Raw genomic sequence first — 15373 nt, forward strand, 5'->3', positions numbered from 1 at the left:
ATTCATACATTTTCCATGATCTCTGCGCGCGCGAACTAAACTTTAAATTACTTTTCATCTCAAAAGAAAATTAGAAATATATCAAAATGTTATTTTTATTTTATGAATTTTTTATATTGTATCATCTTATCATGCAATTGTATTATGGTCTCAGAAAAATGAAATGTAGTATCGCTAGCATGATGAAAAAAAGTTAGAAAATAGTGCACATTTACATTTATTCATCGTTTTTTCATTATAAGCAAAATTTACAAATACTTCAAATATACATAAAAATATAATCAAATAAAAAAGAATCCATAGTATTAGATTATATGAAGAAGAGCATAACCATACAAAGCTTAATTCTCATTGCACACTGAGAATTCCAAATACATAGTTTTATCAGAAGATACATTTCTGAATTTGTTTCACGATATAGACTATACGAATATAGACTTTAAGCTGGCCATTTAAAAATAATTTGATTTTTTTTATCTTTGAGTCATTGATGCAGCTTACAAATTTTTTGTCAAATATTTTCTATTAATTGCTTGCACGCTGTAACAATAGACACGACAACAATATATTTTTCTTCATGATATACATTTTTAACATTTTTAGTAATTTTTTAAAAATAATGGTTTCTCCTAACGTGAGATTCTATAACCTACTACTCAGAAACGGAAGTTTGCCCGTGTATACGCGTTTGCATAATTTTAGATAATCAAAAATATATTCGGATTATTTGTGCCTTTACACATAGTACTCTGGACGATTCTGTATAGTACAAACTTAAGTGCAAGATAATCTTTAAGAGAATATCTTTAGGATCTTGTACAAATAAACATTTAAATTGGAAACTTGATAGTTTTTAGTCAGTCAATGTTACAACTGCTCTTCTGAAACCTACGTCTCTTTCGTACCTCTAACCCTCTCGGATAACTATATTCGTCTAAACCTAAGGCCTTCACCATAGCACGACTCCGCCATACTTTGACTGTATAGTCATCACTGGTTGTAACTAACATTTCAGGGTCGCGTGGGTTAAAAGCTACGGAATTGACAACATCATTATGGGGAAATTTTGCTAAACAAACTCCATAATGTCTGTCCCACAAATAACCGTGTTTATCCTCTGCACCACTGCAAACAAAGATATTTCATAGTGAACATCTGATGCTTCGACAGTATCAAATTCTGTGCCAAATTATAAATCACTAAATTGGGTACAATCGGATGATTACCTCGCTACATATTCATTGCATACATCTAAAAATATAAAGAAACATTCGTTATTAGGCGTATACGCCTTGTGTGCCCTTAACATGGTTCCGACTTGCTTCAACGTTACTAAATCAATGACATGTATGTCAATTTCCTGAGCTATCGGCGGTGGTTGTAACGGATTAGTGATAACGTAACCTGTTGGCCATGGCCTTGTATTTACATAGAGATATCTAAGAACATTATGCATAATTAGCTAGAATGCATCTAAAATATATTTTATTAACATTAATATGTATTTTATTGCATCGTTAACTGACCTATGATCGGGAGAAAGTCCCATTCCAATAATATGACCATGAAGATCGATCAAATGATCTACTTTATCGAATCTATCCGCCACCGACTCGTAATCCAACCAATTAGTATCTAAAGACGCGGTATTCCGTCTCTCTCGCTCCCTTTCCCGTTGAGCTATTCTTTCGCGTAGCGATGGTCCTGGATCCAGTCTTCTTGGAAAACTGACTAATTTAATTCTCTTAAAGCCAACTTTATGGGGAGTATACGTCTTTGAACCAGTCGTGAAAATAAGAAACTTTTCGGGGTTATTTGCCAACTCGTCTGTGTCACATTCCTCAGTTACTGATGATTCTGTAAATTTGCGCATTTTCTATCGCATGTCTTGTACATATATGTCGTATAACATATAACAAATAATTTATTTAATCAATATAATTTCCTACCATTGCATTATGCATTGCTATACTTTCCTACCTCCAGACTCACTCTCCTCTTCCCACTGTGGATTCTCACTTTCGCTGTCGCTTTCGTGCGCTTTCTTCTCCATCTCAACCTGCCTGTATTCCTGGTTGTACTGTATAGGACTAGCATAGTCAAAACCATCACCAAGTTTTCTCCAATTCATAAATCCACCTTCTAATGTACTATATCTATTATATATATATATTTCATGATGTTAATCACTAGTGTAAGCGTGTGAATATTGTTATATATATATATATAAAGAAAAAAAAAAAATTTCATACTGCAATCTCGACGAAGCATGGTGTAGCACTACCGGTTCTTCCTGCTGTTGCTGAGAGCTATTGTTTGGTGACAATAGATCCTTATGGCTTGGCGGATTTCCTTTTTCTTCTTTCATATTTGAAGATGACGGTTGATTCTGCTGTTCCGTAGATTCGGTTGGCGTGGGTGCTAGACAGTTTGCAACCATAATAGCTCTGATTGAGGAAGCATTTTCATTGTAGAACCTGAAAATCATTACAATTATGCGAAAATAGATATTCTACTTAAGAGAAGACGATTATATTCATGTAACAGGAAGTTAAATCAAAAGTTGATTGAGGAAGGACATGTCGAGTTGTCACTTCACCTAAAAAGCTGTGTCATAATGGGCACATGTTCACTAGCTGATTCCTGATTTGCCTTATTGAGCCAAAGCACACTTGTGCTGACCAAGTGTGCTAACCAATGTAGATTTCCACTCAAAAGGTAACGTTCACTATACCATGTACCAAATATGTCATATGGCTTATTCACTACTCTGCATTGCAGATCAAAGCCAGCTGCAGATAAACAAAACACACACACATATATATATATATATACAAATGAGAGTTAAAGATTTTTCTTTGCTATTTTTAATCAACAACAACGTCTTTTTTATCATTTATCGGCTTGTATTATATTAGCTTTTTTATCTATGACACATGATCATTTATCTATAACGCTTGATCTCTTGCTTTACTTACGTGCTACCCTAAACACTGCTATTTCTCCTGAAGTACTATGAGGTGTACCAAAATGGACACCAGACACAAGAAGTAAAGTATCTGTACAGTTAAATTGAGAAAACTGTGTATATTTCCAACTAAATGTCTTCATGTCATGCAAGTATTTTATAGCAACAGGATGTTGACTTTGCCATACCTAAAACAATACCATACATATCTTGTATAATCTGTATAAAATAAAAAGATGTAATTACTATTAATAAAAAAATGTGACTTACAAAGATATATCCATCTTTTGAACAGGTTGCAAACATTTTGCCATTATGAGAGAAGCTCACATGTAACACTTGATGTGAATGCTCCTTGAGAACTTCTGTTTCTATTAACGGAGTATGATATGCCAAACGTTTGAATTCTCCTAACCAAGATGTTTTCCCTAGAAGAAATAATAATATTCCTGAATCAAATTAAAGGTATACAAACACAAGACAAAATATCAATATAAAAATATGCATATGTATAAAGTAATGTAATTTTCTATGTAGTTTTTTTGGGAAGTACAATTAAAATTATAAAATACAATATAAATATAATATTTGGGAAGTACATTAAAATATATAAAATTTATTATATTGAAATATATAAAATTATATAAAAAACTTATTTTATGTAATCAAATGTAAGGTTTTGAACATGAAGTATTGAAGTAATGAACATTATAAACTTACTCATAAGAAATAATGCAATATATTATGTTCATTACAAAATTCACTTAAACTCACTGTTGCGTAACACATCTAAATCCTATTAATTTTTTATCTTTTACTGTTTCTGCATTTCTCTTGTATTTGTGCATATACATGCATCATATGTAAGATAACTATAACTAAATAGAACAATTTTGTTTAAAACTTAGAGCATTTTTAAAACTGGACTATAGTACAAATTTATATCATGTTGATCATTCTACATTATGTTCTAGTATGTTATATTTTCAATTGCGTAAAAATAACATGAATATATGACAAGACATACCTGGCATAATGCCGACATCTGAGTCTATCTTGTACGTCTGATAAAATAAATCTTTCCAAAGGAACTCATCATGCGATACTCTGTACCATGATCTGCATGCCTCTCCTGCAGTCACCAATTCCTTTGGCGTTAGATACTGAAAGATATTCAGCAGAATCGAGTCCGGCATGTAATACCAGTTATTGTCACCCTCGCTTCGTTGCGACAAGCATTCGCTGGTATTGTCCGACTCGTTAACATCTTCGTCGGTTATTTGATAGTCATCTGAAGTATCCTCGACGCCGTCCATCGTCGAAATGCGGCGGTTTATTTACTGAAACAGCTGATATCTGTCAGCGACACTACTGGCACTAGTTCTGTGCCGAGGATACACGAAGTCGACCGAGGTTAGGATTGGTTAGAATCGCATACAGCCTTCCGATAGAGTATGTCGTGACTGCAGACTTTCCGTGCAGCATCTGATGCGACTCAATTTTATATATATACACACACATACACACACTAAGGTTGCATTCCAAACGTCCTTTCTGAGGAAATTTTACTCGATACTCTATAATATATGTAACGTGAACTATAGATATTTAGTAAAATTTTCCTCAAAAAGGACGTTTTTTAGAATGCAATCTAGAAGAGGCTGAGTAATATAACATAATGCAATTAAAAAACACAGATCTTATGTAAGAAATGTAGGAATCCCAAAATATGCATTTGTGCAAATTATAAATATAGGTAAATAAATTGTTAGATTTATTGTACAAGTTTGTTAGACATACCGATTGATTTTACAGTAGAACATGTTTGGAATATAATTCGTCGATTCTCTCCTTTTTAATAACATACTACACATATATACACCAATTATGTGCGTCCTTTGGATCTGTACTTTCTGTACTTCGCTGCAAAAAGAACATCTATTTCTAGCAAAGGAATTCCTAACCCTAATGCACTAAACTAACCTAACCTAACTATTAGTTGAGAAAATTTTCCAATGCTGTTATTTCAAAATCAGGTTGCATTCGTGAAAATTATTTCTTGGATTTTTGCGGTCAATGGACTTAGTTCCACGATCAGTAAACAACAACAACAACAACAAAATCAGGTTGGTAGAATATCTGTGAAAAAATATATGAGCAATTAATAAAAAAGAAATATTTTAAGAAAAGCCTATATTTAGAAAGTAAAATGTCATTTTTTCATTTTTTTTTACAGGAAATGGTGTTCCTTAAACATTAATATTTAGTTAATATTGTTTTTAATTAATATTTTGTGTAATAACAGAAGGATAAAATAAGATGTTGAGTACAATTTTGAAACACTCTATTTCTATGAGAACTTTATTAACTGATGTACAATCCATTTGTAAATTAACACAAAGATGTGTTAGACAGGATAAAAATGTATTTCCTCAGATATTGACTTTTAGAACATTTCTAACAAGAAACACAAGGTAAAATATAATTGTATTGCAACATATTTAGATATAATACAGTATATTTTATATTATATATTTATACAGTATATTATATATTTTATAAAAAAATATACTTTTTTGTGAATAATGTTTTAACATTTGATCATTACTAAACTTAATATTTGTTGTAACATAATATATATATATATATTATGTTACAACAAATATTAAGTTTAGTAATGATCAAATATATATATATATATAGGATGTTTTTGAACTACTGTTATTGCTTGTAATTTATAAGTAAGAGACAAAATTAACAAAAGACACAGTAATTTTAAAGCATTAATATAATTTTGAATTATAATCTCATTTGAGGAAATTATCTCATTATATTATTATTAAGGAAAAACTACAAACTGTTGAAAATATCAGTTGACAAAAATAACACATAGTAATCCTTAGGCATCCTGTATATTTTTAGTTACAAAAATTAAAAAGTTTGTTCATAATATATCTCACCAAGTAATATAAATAATGAAAATATAGGTTATCTGATGGATTATTACAATCAGGAAGATTTTTCAAACCTAAAATGTCACAGAACTTGTTAGTAAGGCAACAGCAAATAATAAGATTGGACATAGATACAAATGTTAAGAACAATGTGATCTTATACAAGAATGAGAATTATAGACATACACGATTCTTGAATATTTTTGCAATTGCACAATTAATTGGATGGTCAATTTTGGCTATCTATACGTATACGCCATCTTTTTTTGATATTTTCTGTACTGATATAAATTTGCCAGACTATGTAAACAAGCATATTTTTAGACTTACTTTTTTCATCTTATCAATTTTTATAGGTAAGACTACCCTTATTTCTTTAATGAAAATTTAAATTACAAATAAGATTTATATTTTTATCTCATAATATATATTCAATTTACTATATATGTATATAAAAACATAAATTGAACAGTAGTAAATTTTGTACTTGTCTTCTTTTTATAGTAATATATTCGTTTTCTAGGTCCCTCCGCGTTTGTTGTAATTTCTGTTTTATGTAGACGTACTGTTAGGTATATTATTCTACACAAAGGTGGTAAAATAGTTACACTTACTACCTCCAATTTATGGAATAAAGATTGTAATATGCAAGTACCTATAAGCATGGTAAGAAATGATATATTATGAAAAAATTATCAAAGTTATTTTATTATATAAATAATATAAAAGAAAAATCATAAAAAAGTATAATATATAATATTATATAATAGCAGTTATATAAAGATAAAACTGAAATTACAATTCTTTTAATGTTTCTCACTTGCAATATTTTCTTTTTTAAGATAAGATGTGTCAACCAGAGGTCAGATGGAACAAGTGTTGTATCGCTTAAACTAAAACATAAAAGTTTTCATTACTTGCTTGAAACAAAGGGTACGTTCCTAAATCCCGAACTCTTTGATCATACGTTAGGATATTCTAATTGTAGATAGTATATTTACGTATAACTTTTTGCGTAATTATAGTTATTGAATTATAAAATATTATGTACTTATATTTCGTACATGAAATATAAATATTTCATAAAATATAGATATTGTTAATATACTAACATATTAAGTTGTTATGAATTACTACTACTAATTAAATAATTAGTACCAAAGAACCTAGATGTTATTTTTTAGATAAAAACAATCTTTTTATGGATTATTTATTGATATAAAAGATATAATATAAATTTACAATAACGTTTCCTGTAAAAGGGAAAAGAAATGTTAGTGTACAATATTTACGTGTACATATATACGTAAGTAGTAGATTTTATATTGCACTGAGATTAGTTTTTTTTATTTTTTTATTGTCTTTTAAATTTTTTATATATGTAAATTGGCAAAGTGATCGATATTCCAATTAATGTCAACATTATTCTCCATATTTTAATTAATATCTTTGATTTTGCCTGTCGTAATATTTCCCCGAATATTTACTATATCGATCGCTGTAGCCATCATCCTGATATTTGTCTTCAGCTTTATAATAAACTTCAGGCGTCGAACCGACATGACCCTGCCAGTAACGTGTCCAATATAAATCTTCTGGATTGATATCATGTGGGTGTTTGGCATTTCTAAATACGTGTACACAATATACAAGACTGCCAATCAATGTCAAAAATCCAAACACCAGGAATACTATTCCCAATATCCTAAAGAAAAATATTTATATTGTGAAAAGAAGTCTCGTAAGATATATCAAATATTGTAAATTATATTTTCTATTCTACTAATCTCTAATTTCCTAATAAAGAAAAGAAAATATAGATTAATGTATAATTTTATATATATATATATATATATATATATATATATATATATATATATATATATATATAAAAGTAATTACTTTTTATAATTAAAACTATTATATCTATTAATTTAGATTCGTGAGTGTCAGTTATGTTATGTAGAAATTTATTGCACAGTGTCCTTACCACACAACTAGCGGCTGGAAAAATTGTATAACAATAACAAAACCCAGAGTTACTAGAATCAAACCAAGATTGAGAAGTAACATGAGACAACAAACGCCTTTAGTATTTGGGCAGAAAGGATTAGGCGTTGACATAGTTTCCACGATTATACCGCCTTTCCGTGACGTGTGGGTTTTTACTGTTGAAGTACCCGATCTGCCAGAACCATAGCTATAATGACTAGGCGCTCTGTGATCCAATCTAGAGCTTGGTGCTAAACTATGGCGTGATACTCGACTGTTTGTAACATAAAATACGTATTTAAAATTGTTAGTGTATTTATAAAAACTACATATTCAACTGTATATCCACACAAATCCGACATACAATACCTTATGTCGGAAGTAGCTCTGTACGCAGCACTAGTGACATATATATCCGAACCATTGTCACAAATGCTGCCATGCGAGGCACTTTTACGAAGCGGATGTAAGCTATGCTTTGAAGATCCAGACAATACCGAATCACGAGTATTGTGCGCGCTTTTGGATCTCCTGTCCTCTTCCCTGTCGTACTTATCCGCATGATTCTTTCTTATTGGTTTCACCTGTGAAAAAAATAAATATGTAATATTAAAAATATACAAGAGAGTAGAGTAATATCCAAATTTCAAATGAAAATGAGAAAACGTTTCAGTAGCATAAGTACATAATACATTACCATAGTGGTATGCTCGTTACTAACGATATATTCGGACACGGTGCGGTCGGAAGGAGCTCTATGGCTCTCTTCGCCATCCGTAATGTAATCGCGATTCGTGTTAACATGATATCCAGGATATCTTGATGTGTGCATTTTGGGGTCTGTATCAATGCACTCGCGTGAGGGGCGTTAAAGACAAATCTTACGCAATTGATCAATAACATCCGCTTAGCTCATCTAAAACAGAAAGGAACATTTCTTAGATTATCAATGGATCTTCTCTGAATTACAATAATTGAAGAATAAAAAGGTAAAAAAGAATTACACTGCGAGTGTGTGCGCAAGGTGATAGAAGTGTACCTGTTTCCATTTTTACGTATATTGCGTACACTGTAGAAATCGGAATCGTTCTTTATACGTGTTATTTTTACTGTCAACCTACAACATCAAAGATTTGCAATTTTGAATTATTTTATAATCTTAGGGAGAAATAAATCGCGTCTCGAGAATTTTCAGTTCTACAATGTCGTTATAGAACGGTAATCAATTTAAGTTCCATTTAAATTAATAATTCTAATGATAAAATATTCTGCGCGATAAAAAAGACATTTATCATTTATTTATCATTAGGCGTGGTATTCCTTTAAGAGGATTGTACTGCCTGCGCATCGATCGATTGCAAAATGGTGCATTATCATGAGGATTGTTTCTCGGTCGTAGGCAGTGCCTACGGCACGTCCGTCGTGTTGCTCAAATCCTTATTTAGTACGATGATGTCATTTAACAAGGACGTATGCAACATCTTCGATTGGCAATGCGCATACCCTTCGCCTTTGATTGTCTTTCTTTTACTTCTCTCGTGATAGAATTTAACTTTAATGTCTTTTTTATAAATTAATATCGTTTTCTTTTAACTATGACTTTAAAAATTCACGAAAAATCGATTTGCGCGACGCGATACGATAGAAGGAAACGATCGAACTTGATGTCACTTTTTACTCGGCAACTGATTACTAGTTTTAGTCTCGTGAAAAATAAACGCATTGAAATGAATCGCGAGAAATTTCTCTACAATTAACTGCCTAAGTAGCACGTACAGTTCGGCTTTAACATTTCCGGATTACTTACTATTCCTAACATTTTAGTGCTACATAACGATGCAATAAAATACCTACGAATGTGAAGTAGAAAGGAATTCAATAGTCATAGAGCCGAGTTCCGGATTCAAAGATAAGAATTTCAAAGATAAGAATTCGTAAATCTGGGCTTCTCATTTTCCTCAAGTTTACTTATACTTTCAAGAAAATATAATAAGCCTGTCCGTTCGACAGGAAAAATATCAAATTGTTGTCTATAAAAATTCGTTCATTTGATAACCGGTTATTAAAATCCTGCTTTACCGCCGTTTTTATATTACGTTATTCGTGACTTTCAAATAAACTCGCGATCGCACGTGTGGATCGTATTACGACGCTGCAGACGCCGCGAAAGAGGACGCATACCGCGCGACACTTCTTTTCTTCTCCATGACAAGACAGATCCTCGAAGAAACATCAGCGAAGAAACGCGAGCGAAGTTCGCTGGACCGAAGTGCGCGCGGGACGCACGAGAGCGTCACGAGAAACGCACGCGCTCGCATCGATCGGCGAGACGCACGGATCTCTCGATCGGTCCGCTCAAAATTCTCGCGCTGGAGAACGGACGATCGATCAACCGGTGGTGCTTACAACTCATTGTCCGTTCGGGAAACGAATCCTGCCGATTCCTTCTTACCAGCTAACAGCCGATTCCTCGTCGTCTCGTGGAAACGCGCGTAAAGCTGGATCGCGACATATCGATCGCTCGCTCAGTTTTTGGCGAACTGATTCACCGCTTCTGGCCCATACCGTGCGCTTCTCTCCTCGCCTCCTCGTGATTGTTTGTACGCGTCTCATGCACTTGTATCAAAGAGCACTCACGACGATTGATGATCGATCTCGACGGCGACGACGTTCGCGCAGACCAGCGGCGTCGTGCATCGCGTTCGGCCGATCGAAGCGCAAAATCGAGACACGATCGTAGCGAAACGTCCGTCGGTCTGTCCGTCTGTATCGCGCGTTCGTTCGCTCGTTCGTTCGCTCGCTCGCTCACTCGTTCACTTCTCGGCTGGAATAGCTGGAATGGTTGGTGCTCCCGAGCGAAAGGCGCATTCATCGTAGTGTGCGCTTTTCCACCACGCTCCTGTGACGCCTTTAAAAGGCGAGCTCAGGTGTAGCACGAGTTGTCCTTCTTATGATCGCCTGCGATTATTCATCTCACCCGTCCGTGGCTGCACAGAGTTTGCACAAATTTAAAATTATCGAGTTAACTTCCGTCTAAAAACCTAACCTCTAACAGAGAAACTTTGTTTCACGCAAAATAGCGTTGAAAACTTTTGTTTTATATAAATATATATTTGCTTATGAAATAGAAGATTCTCTTCAGCCATTGAGACAGGAGTGATTACGGAAATCAAATGAGATAATCGATTAGAAGGTCCTTGTATAGTTTACGCATCGTGTGTTAATGTTACTAAGTTTTCTTTTGTGTTAGCTGGAAAATCACGGTTTTTATAGTAATGTCTTTCCTGAAACAAGCGATTTGTGGGATCAGGAAAAAGGCTCATGTGAAATTATAAGATTATAAAATGCAGCTTCAGAAATTTGTTATTATGTTCGTACATACATTTTTAAGAATAGAAAATATAAGTGTTTCCATATAAGATGATCACATTATGTGTGTTTAGTTGAATTTCCACGAGAATTAATGGGAGATTTAAAAAATTCTTTACATAAAAATTTACTAAAAGAGAACACACATTCGTATTTTTGTAGTTTCTGGTACGCATGCGCAAAATATCGTTGGTAGAGAATTGCGCGCCAAACTAAAATCTCGTCTATATAAATGTCTTGACAACGTATTGTTAGTAAACATTATCCGTTTCTCATAACTTTTTGATCATTATACACGTTTTCTATGAAAATTTTGCGTTAATGGAGGGTTCATGATGTCTCAGCACGGAGCTGCCCTACAAACGTATAACCAGGAGCTCGTTAAATGTAAGTGATATCGTTTAACCTAAAAATTAATATAGGTAAATCGCAATGTATTTTACATGGAAAGTTATTGTTCAATTTTCTCAAAGATAAAACCTGTTTTTTTCGACTGTACTAATCTAATTCCTAATTAGATAGATTACATATGTATATGCAATACGTTTTAGGTTTAGAAGAGATGAAACTGAAACGAGCTGAACTCCAAGCTCAGATAGAGTCCCAGGAAGAAGAAAAAAATAATTTACAACGCGAAATCGAGAAAATGTCATGTAAACTTACACTTTTAAATGACAGTTTGGCAAAGAGAATTGGAGTCAGGAATGAATATGACAGAACAATAGCAGATACTGAAACAGCTTACATGAAGGTAAAGGTTGTATGTTTATAACTTATATATACTTATATTCTTTCACAAAATAATATTTAACTCATAAATTATATATATTTTTATTATAGATTTTGGAGAGCTCACAATTATTGCTTAATATGATAAAAAAAGAAGCTGTAAGTTTGGATCAAACTTTAGTCAAAGTAAACATTGACAAGCAGCAATATCGACAATAAGAATTGAAGCTTGATAAAAAGCTTGGTGAATAATGGAAGTATATTTATTGAATTATTGACAGGCATTATCACAGAAACATAGTTATTACCAACTAACAAGAACAAAATTGTGTATACAGAATTTTAGCATTATTAATTCTAAATTATTTTTTGATCATAATAAAATTTATATCTAATTTATATCAGTTATATTAATGTGTTATGTTTGACTGTATATTCAGTATATAATGTATTTTTATATAATACATATAACGTCAATTTTTTATTGCAACATGTGTATATATATATATATGCATAAGACTGATTATGTAGCATAAAATCTATTCTAGAGATGAAAATATCACCATATCTTTTATAATAAATAATGAGACTGCTATATTACTGTAGATTATATCACCATATATTTTTGAAATATATTTATATATCACTAAAATAGCGATATATACTAATGTATTAGATAATAATTTTAGCAACAATATGCATTGTAATGTTTGATTGTTCATTATTTTAAAATATGGAAAGAGTTAAATATCCATGTAAATGGAATATATATTATATACTTTTACTATATTATTACAAATATTCTTGCATATTTATGTTTATAAATTTAAGCATTTCCGAGAGCTTTTTGTTCGTTCCATACTTGTAAGAGTTCGTTTGGATCTCCATATCCATGAGATGCTATGACATATTTATAATTATATTTCGTATATTCTTTCTTATAAAAATGGAAGTCTTCACAATGAAATGGCTCTATTTCAGCTTTCTTTGCTACTAGACCTAGAAAAATATCGTCGAATCTGAAGTGTTTGGTGTAAAAACTAGTGTAGTACATGTCCAAGAGAGCTTCTTTAGACAAGATGTATGCACCAGCTGTGACGTAGGGTGGCCATAAATTGTATGGGTATTCTTTTAATGAGACATACCATTTAGAGGATCTATGCCGGTGTGGTGAGGATATAAATACGAATCCTGCAAACAGTCTAGCGTCGTCTGGGAGCTCGAAATCGAAGAGCTGTCGTTTTGTTCTATTTAACATGGACATATTTAATCTAATCAACTGTTTATCTTCCATTTTAAAATTTTCATTGACTCTTTCATTTTGTCCTGCATGTATATTACTTTTCGAATTATTTTTTGCCGATTTATTAATAATAAAGCTTTGCATAGACGAACTTTTAACTGTTGCATCATGAATCATACTTTGATTACTAAGATTACTAATTATCATATCGGAAAGCTTAATCTCTCTTTTATGTGCAGATAATTTCTTGGGTTCTTTAAAGTAACCTGGATATTTAGCTGGATTTCTGACAAATCTTAATGCATTTTTTACTGATATATACATATCATCATCGCAAAACATATAAAACTTTGAATTAGAACAATACTTTACTATCCACTTAAAGCCCATCATTGTTTTTATAGTGTTGTTATAGTATGTGTCTACAAAATCTGCTTGTACAATGTCTTTGTATTTTGCTGCTTCTATTTTTAGTTTTGCTTGTAATTCCTCATTATCTGGATGTATGCCTACTAAGAAAATGGTTCTTAATGGCACATCAAAGAATCTTTTTTCATATCCCCATGTCTTACGTATGGCAGCTCTTCTTTCAAAATGTTCTAAAGCAGTCTTTACTACATATACAACATGGAATGTACTATAGCCAGCTTCTGTGCATTTTTGTGGGTTGTGTAGCACAAAAGAATACTTGTATTCATTTATAGGTTCAACATCAGGCTTTTCATTATGTCGCAATGCATTTGCTAGCTCATGTATATTGCCCTTATATGGATAAACAAAGTTTTCATCGTATGTTATCTCAAATAGATGTGTGAATGCTCCAAAATAGTCCAGCAGCACAATCACACAGATACAAAGGAGCACATATCGTGGTTTAGCTTTCAATATAAATAAACTCTTTAGACAACAAGCTCGAAATAAACAGTACATTGCATCAGCCAGAGTTACACTACATATTTAGTGTATATCTCTTTCTGCAAGCTTTATCAGTCCTGAAATAAAATTTTTTATTTTTAATCAACTTTATACTTGACATTTGTTTCATATTGATAAGTATAGTAAAAATTATGATTCCATAGTTAAATTGTTATATAAAATCTCATATTCAAACATGTAAACCTCTAAAGGTAAATTTTATGAAGTTAGAAAATGTGTGTTATACTGTTAAATTATAATAATTATCATATAATTAGAAGAGTTTTAATTATATAATTTTCGAATATCTGCTAAATAATTGTGGTATATTGTCAAATTTCGTATAAATCGATAAAAAATGTTTATCATACCTTGTTCAAGTATATGAAAGAGTGCTTTTTCTTTCGTTGAATCTTTACTTTCTTTGAATGCATATGTGTTGCTGATAAATATTAAAAATATAAATGTAAGAATATAATACACATTGTTTATACTCTTTTGATCAGCACCATCTAACCAATTCGTGTGAAAACTATCACAAGGGTATGCAAAAGTGAATTGTGGCGCCTCTGCAGGAAACTTGCTTGAATTAAAAATCCGATCGTGTGTTGCGGATTCGCCGTTGAATAACTACAGAATTAAAAATCTACTTGTAGTTTTACGTTTTTATCGTAACCTCTCCTAGAAAATATTTTACGGTAACGTTTTAATATTTCTCAAATAATATAATTTAATACTTTATTATTTTGTACAAACTGGGAAAATTTGTTGACAAACGTTTCAATTAGTTGTACACCTATAAAATAATTTCGTGTCCAAAACCATTTTTTCGGGAAATTAATAACCTAAACCTATCGAAAAAATTTATTCTATAGCTCTTACTTGTTTTGGTAGCGTAAAGAATCATTTCTCTTCGATTGTATCACAGTTTTTGTTAAATATTCTATATAATATTGCATAATTTCGAACGCATTTTTTCTGCTACTTAAAACTCTTTATTTCCTTATAAATTGTTATATGTATTTATGTGCACAATTAGAGCATTCATTCAATATTTTAGTAAAAATATGAAGTATAAAATATATACTTTCTGTGTATTTTTTTTTATTTGCGTTGATTTTCTTTATATATGTATATATATGTATTATATATGTATATAATATATATATATATATATATATATATATATATATATATATATAT

The 15373-nt window shown here is 31.6% G+C and overlaps 5 protein-coding genes across 18 annotated transcripts in view; 3 read left to right on the forward strand and 2 right to left on the reverse strand.

The window, feature by feature from the left end:
- Positions 1–201: 201 nt before the first annotated feature.
- On the reverse strand, positions 202–5091 carry LOC116845893 (F-box/WD repeat-containing protein 5). Of its 3 annotated transcripts, none has more exons than XM_032819110.1 (10): positions 4769–5091; positions 3996–4308; positions 3239–3396; positions 2979–3156; positions 2600–2792; positions 2253–2477; positions 1981–2156; positions 1527–1857; positions 1227–1439; positions 202–1125 (listed from the first exon to the last, which is right to left on the reverse strand). In XM_032819110.1, exons 2-10 carry the CDS (start codon positions 4282–4284, stop codon positions 858–860), a joined length of 2031 nt encoding a protein of 676 aa, XP_032675001.1. In that variant the 5' UTR covers positions 4285–4308; positions 4769–5091; the 3' UTR covers positions 202–857. The 3 variants fall into 3 exon arrangements, with proteins under 3 accessions (XP_032675001.1, XP_032675002.1, XP_032675000.1); XM_032819111.1 differs by having other exon boundaries at positions 3996–4317; XM_032819109.1 differs by lacking the exon at positions 4769–5091 and having other exon boundaries at positions 3996–4320.
- LOC116845900 (transmembrane protein 223) lies at positions 4453–7066 on the forward strand. Its single transcript, XM_032819134.1, has 6 exons — positions 4453–4724; positions 5005–5094; positions 5205–5442; positions 5956–6278; positions 6446–6588; positions 6765–7066. The coding sequence occupies exons 3-6, from the start codon at positions 5288–5290 to the stop codon at positions 6912–6914; spliced, it is 771 nt and encodes a 256-aa protein (XP_032675025.1). The 5' UTR covers positions 4453–4724; positions 5005–5094; positions 5205–5287; the 3' UTR covers positions 6915–7066.
- A 140-nt stretch (positions 7067–7206) lies between these two features.
- On the reverse strand, positions 7207–14701 carry LOC116845896. 6 transcript variants are annotated; one of them, XM_032819120.1, is made up of 6 exons: positions 10367–10733; positions 8954–9031; positions 8612–8830; positions 8284–8498; positions 7913–8188; positions 7207–7627 (listed from the first exon to the last, which is right to left on the reverse strand). In XM_032819120.1, exons 3-6 carry the CDS (start codon positions 8744–8746, stop codon positions 7363–7365), a joined length of 891 nt encoding a protein of 296 aa, XP_032675011.1. In that variant the 5' UTR covers positions 8747–8830; positions 8954–9031; positions 10367–10733; the 3' UTR covers positions 7207–7362. The 6 variants fall into 6 exon arrangements, 4 of the variants coding, with proteins under 4 accessions (XP_032675011.1, XP_032675009.1, XP_032675010.1 ...); XM_032819118.1 differs by having other exon boundaries at positions 8919–9031; positions 10367–10732; XM_032819119.1 differs by lacking the exon at positions 10367–10733 and adding an exon at positions 10096–10221 and having other exon boundaries at positions 8919–9031.
- LOC116845902 (Sjoegren syndrome nuclear autoantigen 1 homolog) lies at positions 11518–12411 on the forward strand. 2 transcript variants are annotated; one of them, XM_032819136.1, is made up of 3 exons: positions 11518–11670; positions 11835–12040; positions 12124–12411. In XM_032819136.1, the coding sequence occupies exons 1-3, from the start codon at positions 11616–11618 to the stop codon at positions 12229–12231; spliced, it is 369 nt and encodes a 122-aa protein (XP_032675027.1). In that variant the 5' UTR covers positions 11518–11615; the 3' UTR covers positions 12232–12411. The 2 variants fall into 2 exon arrangements, with proteins under 2 accessions (XP_032675027.1, XP_032675028.1); XM_032819137.1 differs by having other exon boundaries at positions 11835–12034; positions 12124–12273.
- Positions 14702–14772: 71 nt separating the features above from the next.
- Positions 14773–15373, forward strand: part of LOC116845898 (probable G-protein coupled receptor B0563.6) — a 5782-nt gene continuing 5181 nt past the window's right edge. For all 6 annotated transcript variants that reach the window (XM_032819125.1, XM_032819124.1, XM_032819127.1 and 3 more), the window contains exon 1: positions 14773–14868. The gene's annotated coding sequence lies outside the window, so the exon portion shown is untranslated. The remainder of the gene's footprint in view (positions 14869–15373) is intronic.

This window comes from Odontomachus brunneus, unplaced genomic scaffold (assembly GCF_010583005.1).
Source record: "Odontomachus brunneus isolate Ranch 3 - 2012 unplaced genomic scaffold, Obru_v1 Obru_scaffold_059, whole genome shotgun sequence".
Lineage (NCBI taxonomy): Eukaryota > Metazoa > Arthropoda > Insecta > Hymenoptera > Formicidae > Odontomachus > Odontomachus brunneus.

Bases quoted from the DNA above. Each gene is read 5' to 3' on its own strand.
- LOC116845893 (XM_032819110.1), bottom strand. From the start codon at position 4,284: ATGGACGGCGTCGAGGATACTTCAGATGACTATCAAATAACCGACGAA. The intron at 2,793-2,978 runs GTAAGTAAAGCA...GTTTATCTGCAG, and splicing joins AGCAGTGTTTAGGGTAGCAC to CTGGCTTTGATCTGCAATGC. The intron at 2,478-2,599 runs GTGAAGTGACAA...AATGATTTTCAG, and splicing joins ATTATGACACAGCTTTTTAG to GTTCTACAATGAAAATGCTT.
- LOC116845900 (XM_032819134.1), top strand. From the start codon at position 5,288: ATGTTGAGTACAATTTTGAAACACTCTATTTCTATGAGAACTTTATTA. The intron at 6,279-6,445 runs GTAAGACTACCC...TTCGTTTTCTAG, and splicing joins CATCTTATCAATTTTTATAG to GTCCCTCCGCGTTTGTTGTA. The intron at 6,589-6,764 runs GTAAGAAATGAT...TTCTTTTTTAAG, and splicing joins TGCAAGTACCTATAAGCATG to ATAAGATGTGTCAACCAGAG.
- LOC116845896 (XM_032819120.1), bottom strand. From the start codon at position 8,746: ATGCACACATCAAGATATCCTGGATATCATGTTAACACGAATCGCGAT. The intron at 8,189-8,283 runs GTATTGTATGTC...TGTTACAAACAG, and splicing joins AGAGCTACTTCCGACATAAG to TCGAGTATCACGCCATAGTT. The intron at 7,628-7,912 runs GTAAGGACACTG...ATTTTTCTTTAG, and splicing joins TTCCAGCCGCTAGTTGTGTG to GATATTGGGAATAGTATTCC.
- LOC116845902 (XM_032819136.1), top strand. From the start codon at position 11,616: ATGATGTCTCAGCACGGAGCTGCCCTACAAACGTATAACCAGGAGCTC. The intron at 11,671-11,834 runs GTAAGTGATATC...AATACGTTTTAG, and splicing joins TAACCAGGAGCTCGTTAAAT to GTTTAGAAGAGATGAAACTG. The intron at 12,041-12,123 runs GTTGTATGTTTA...TTTTTATTATAG, and splicing joins CAGCTTACATGAAGGTAAAG to ATTTTGGAGAGCTCACAATT.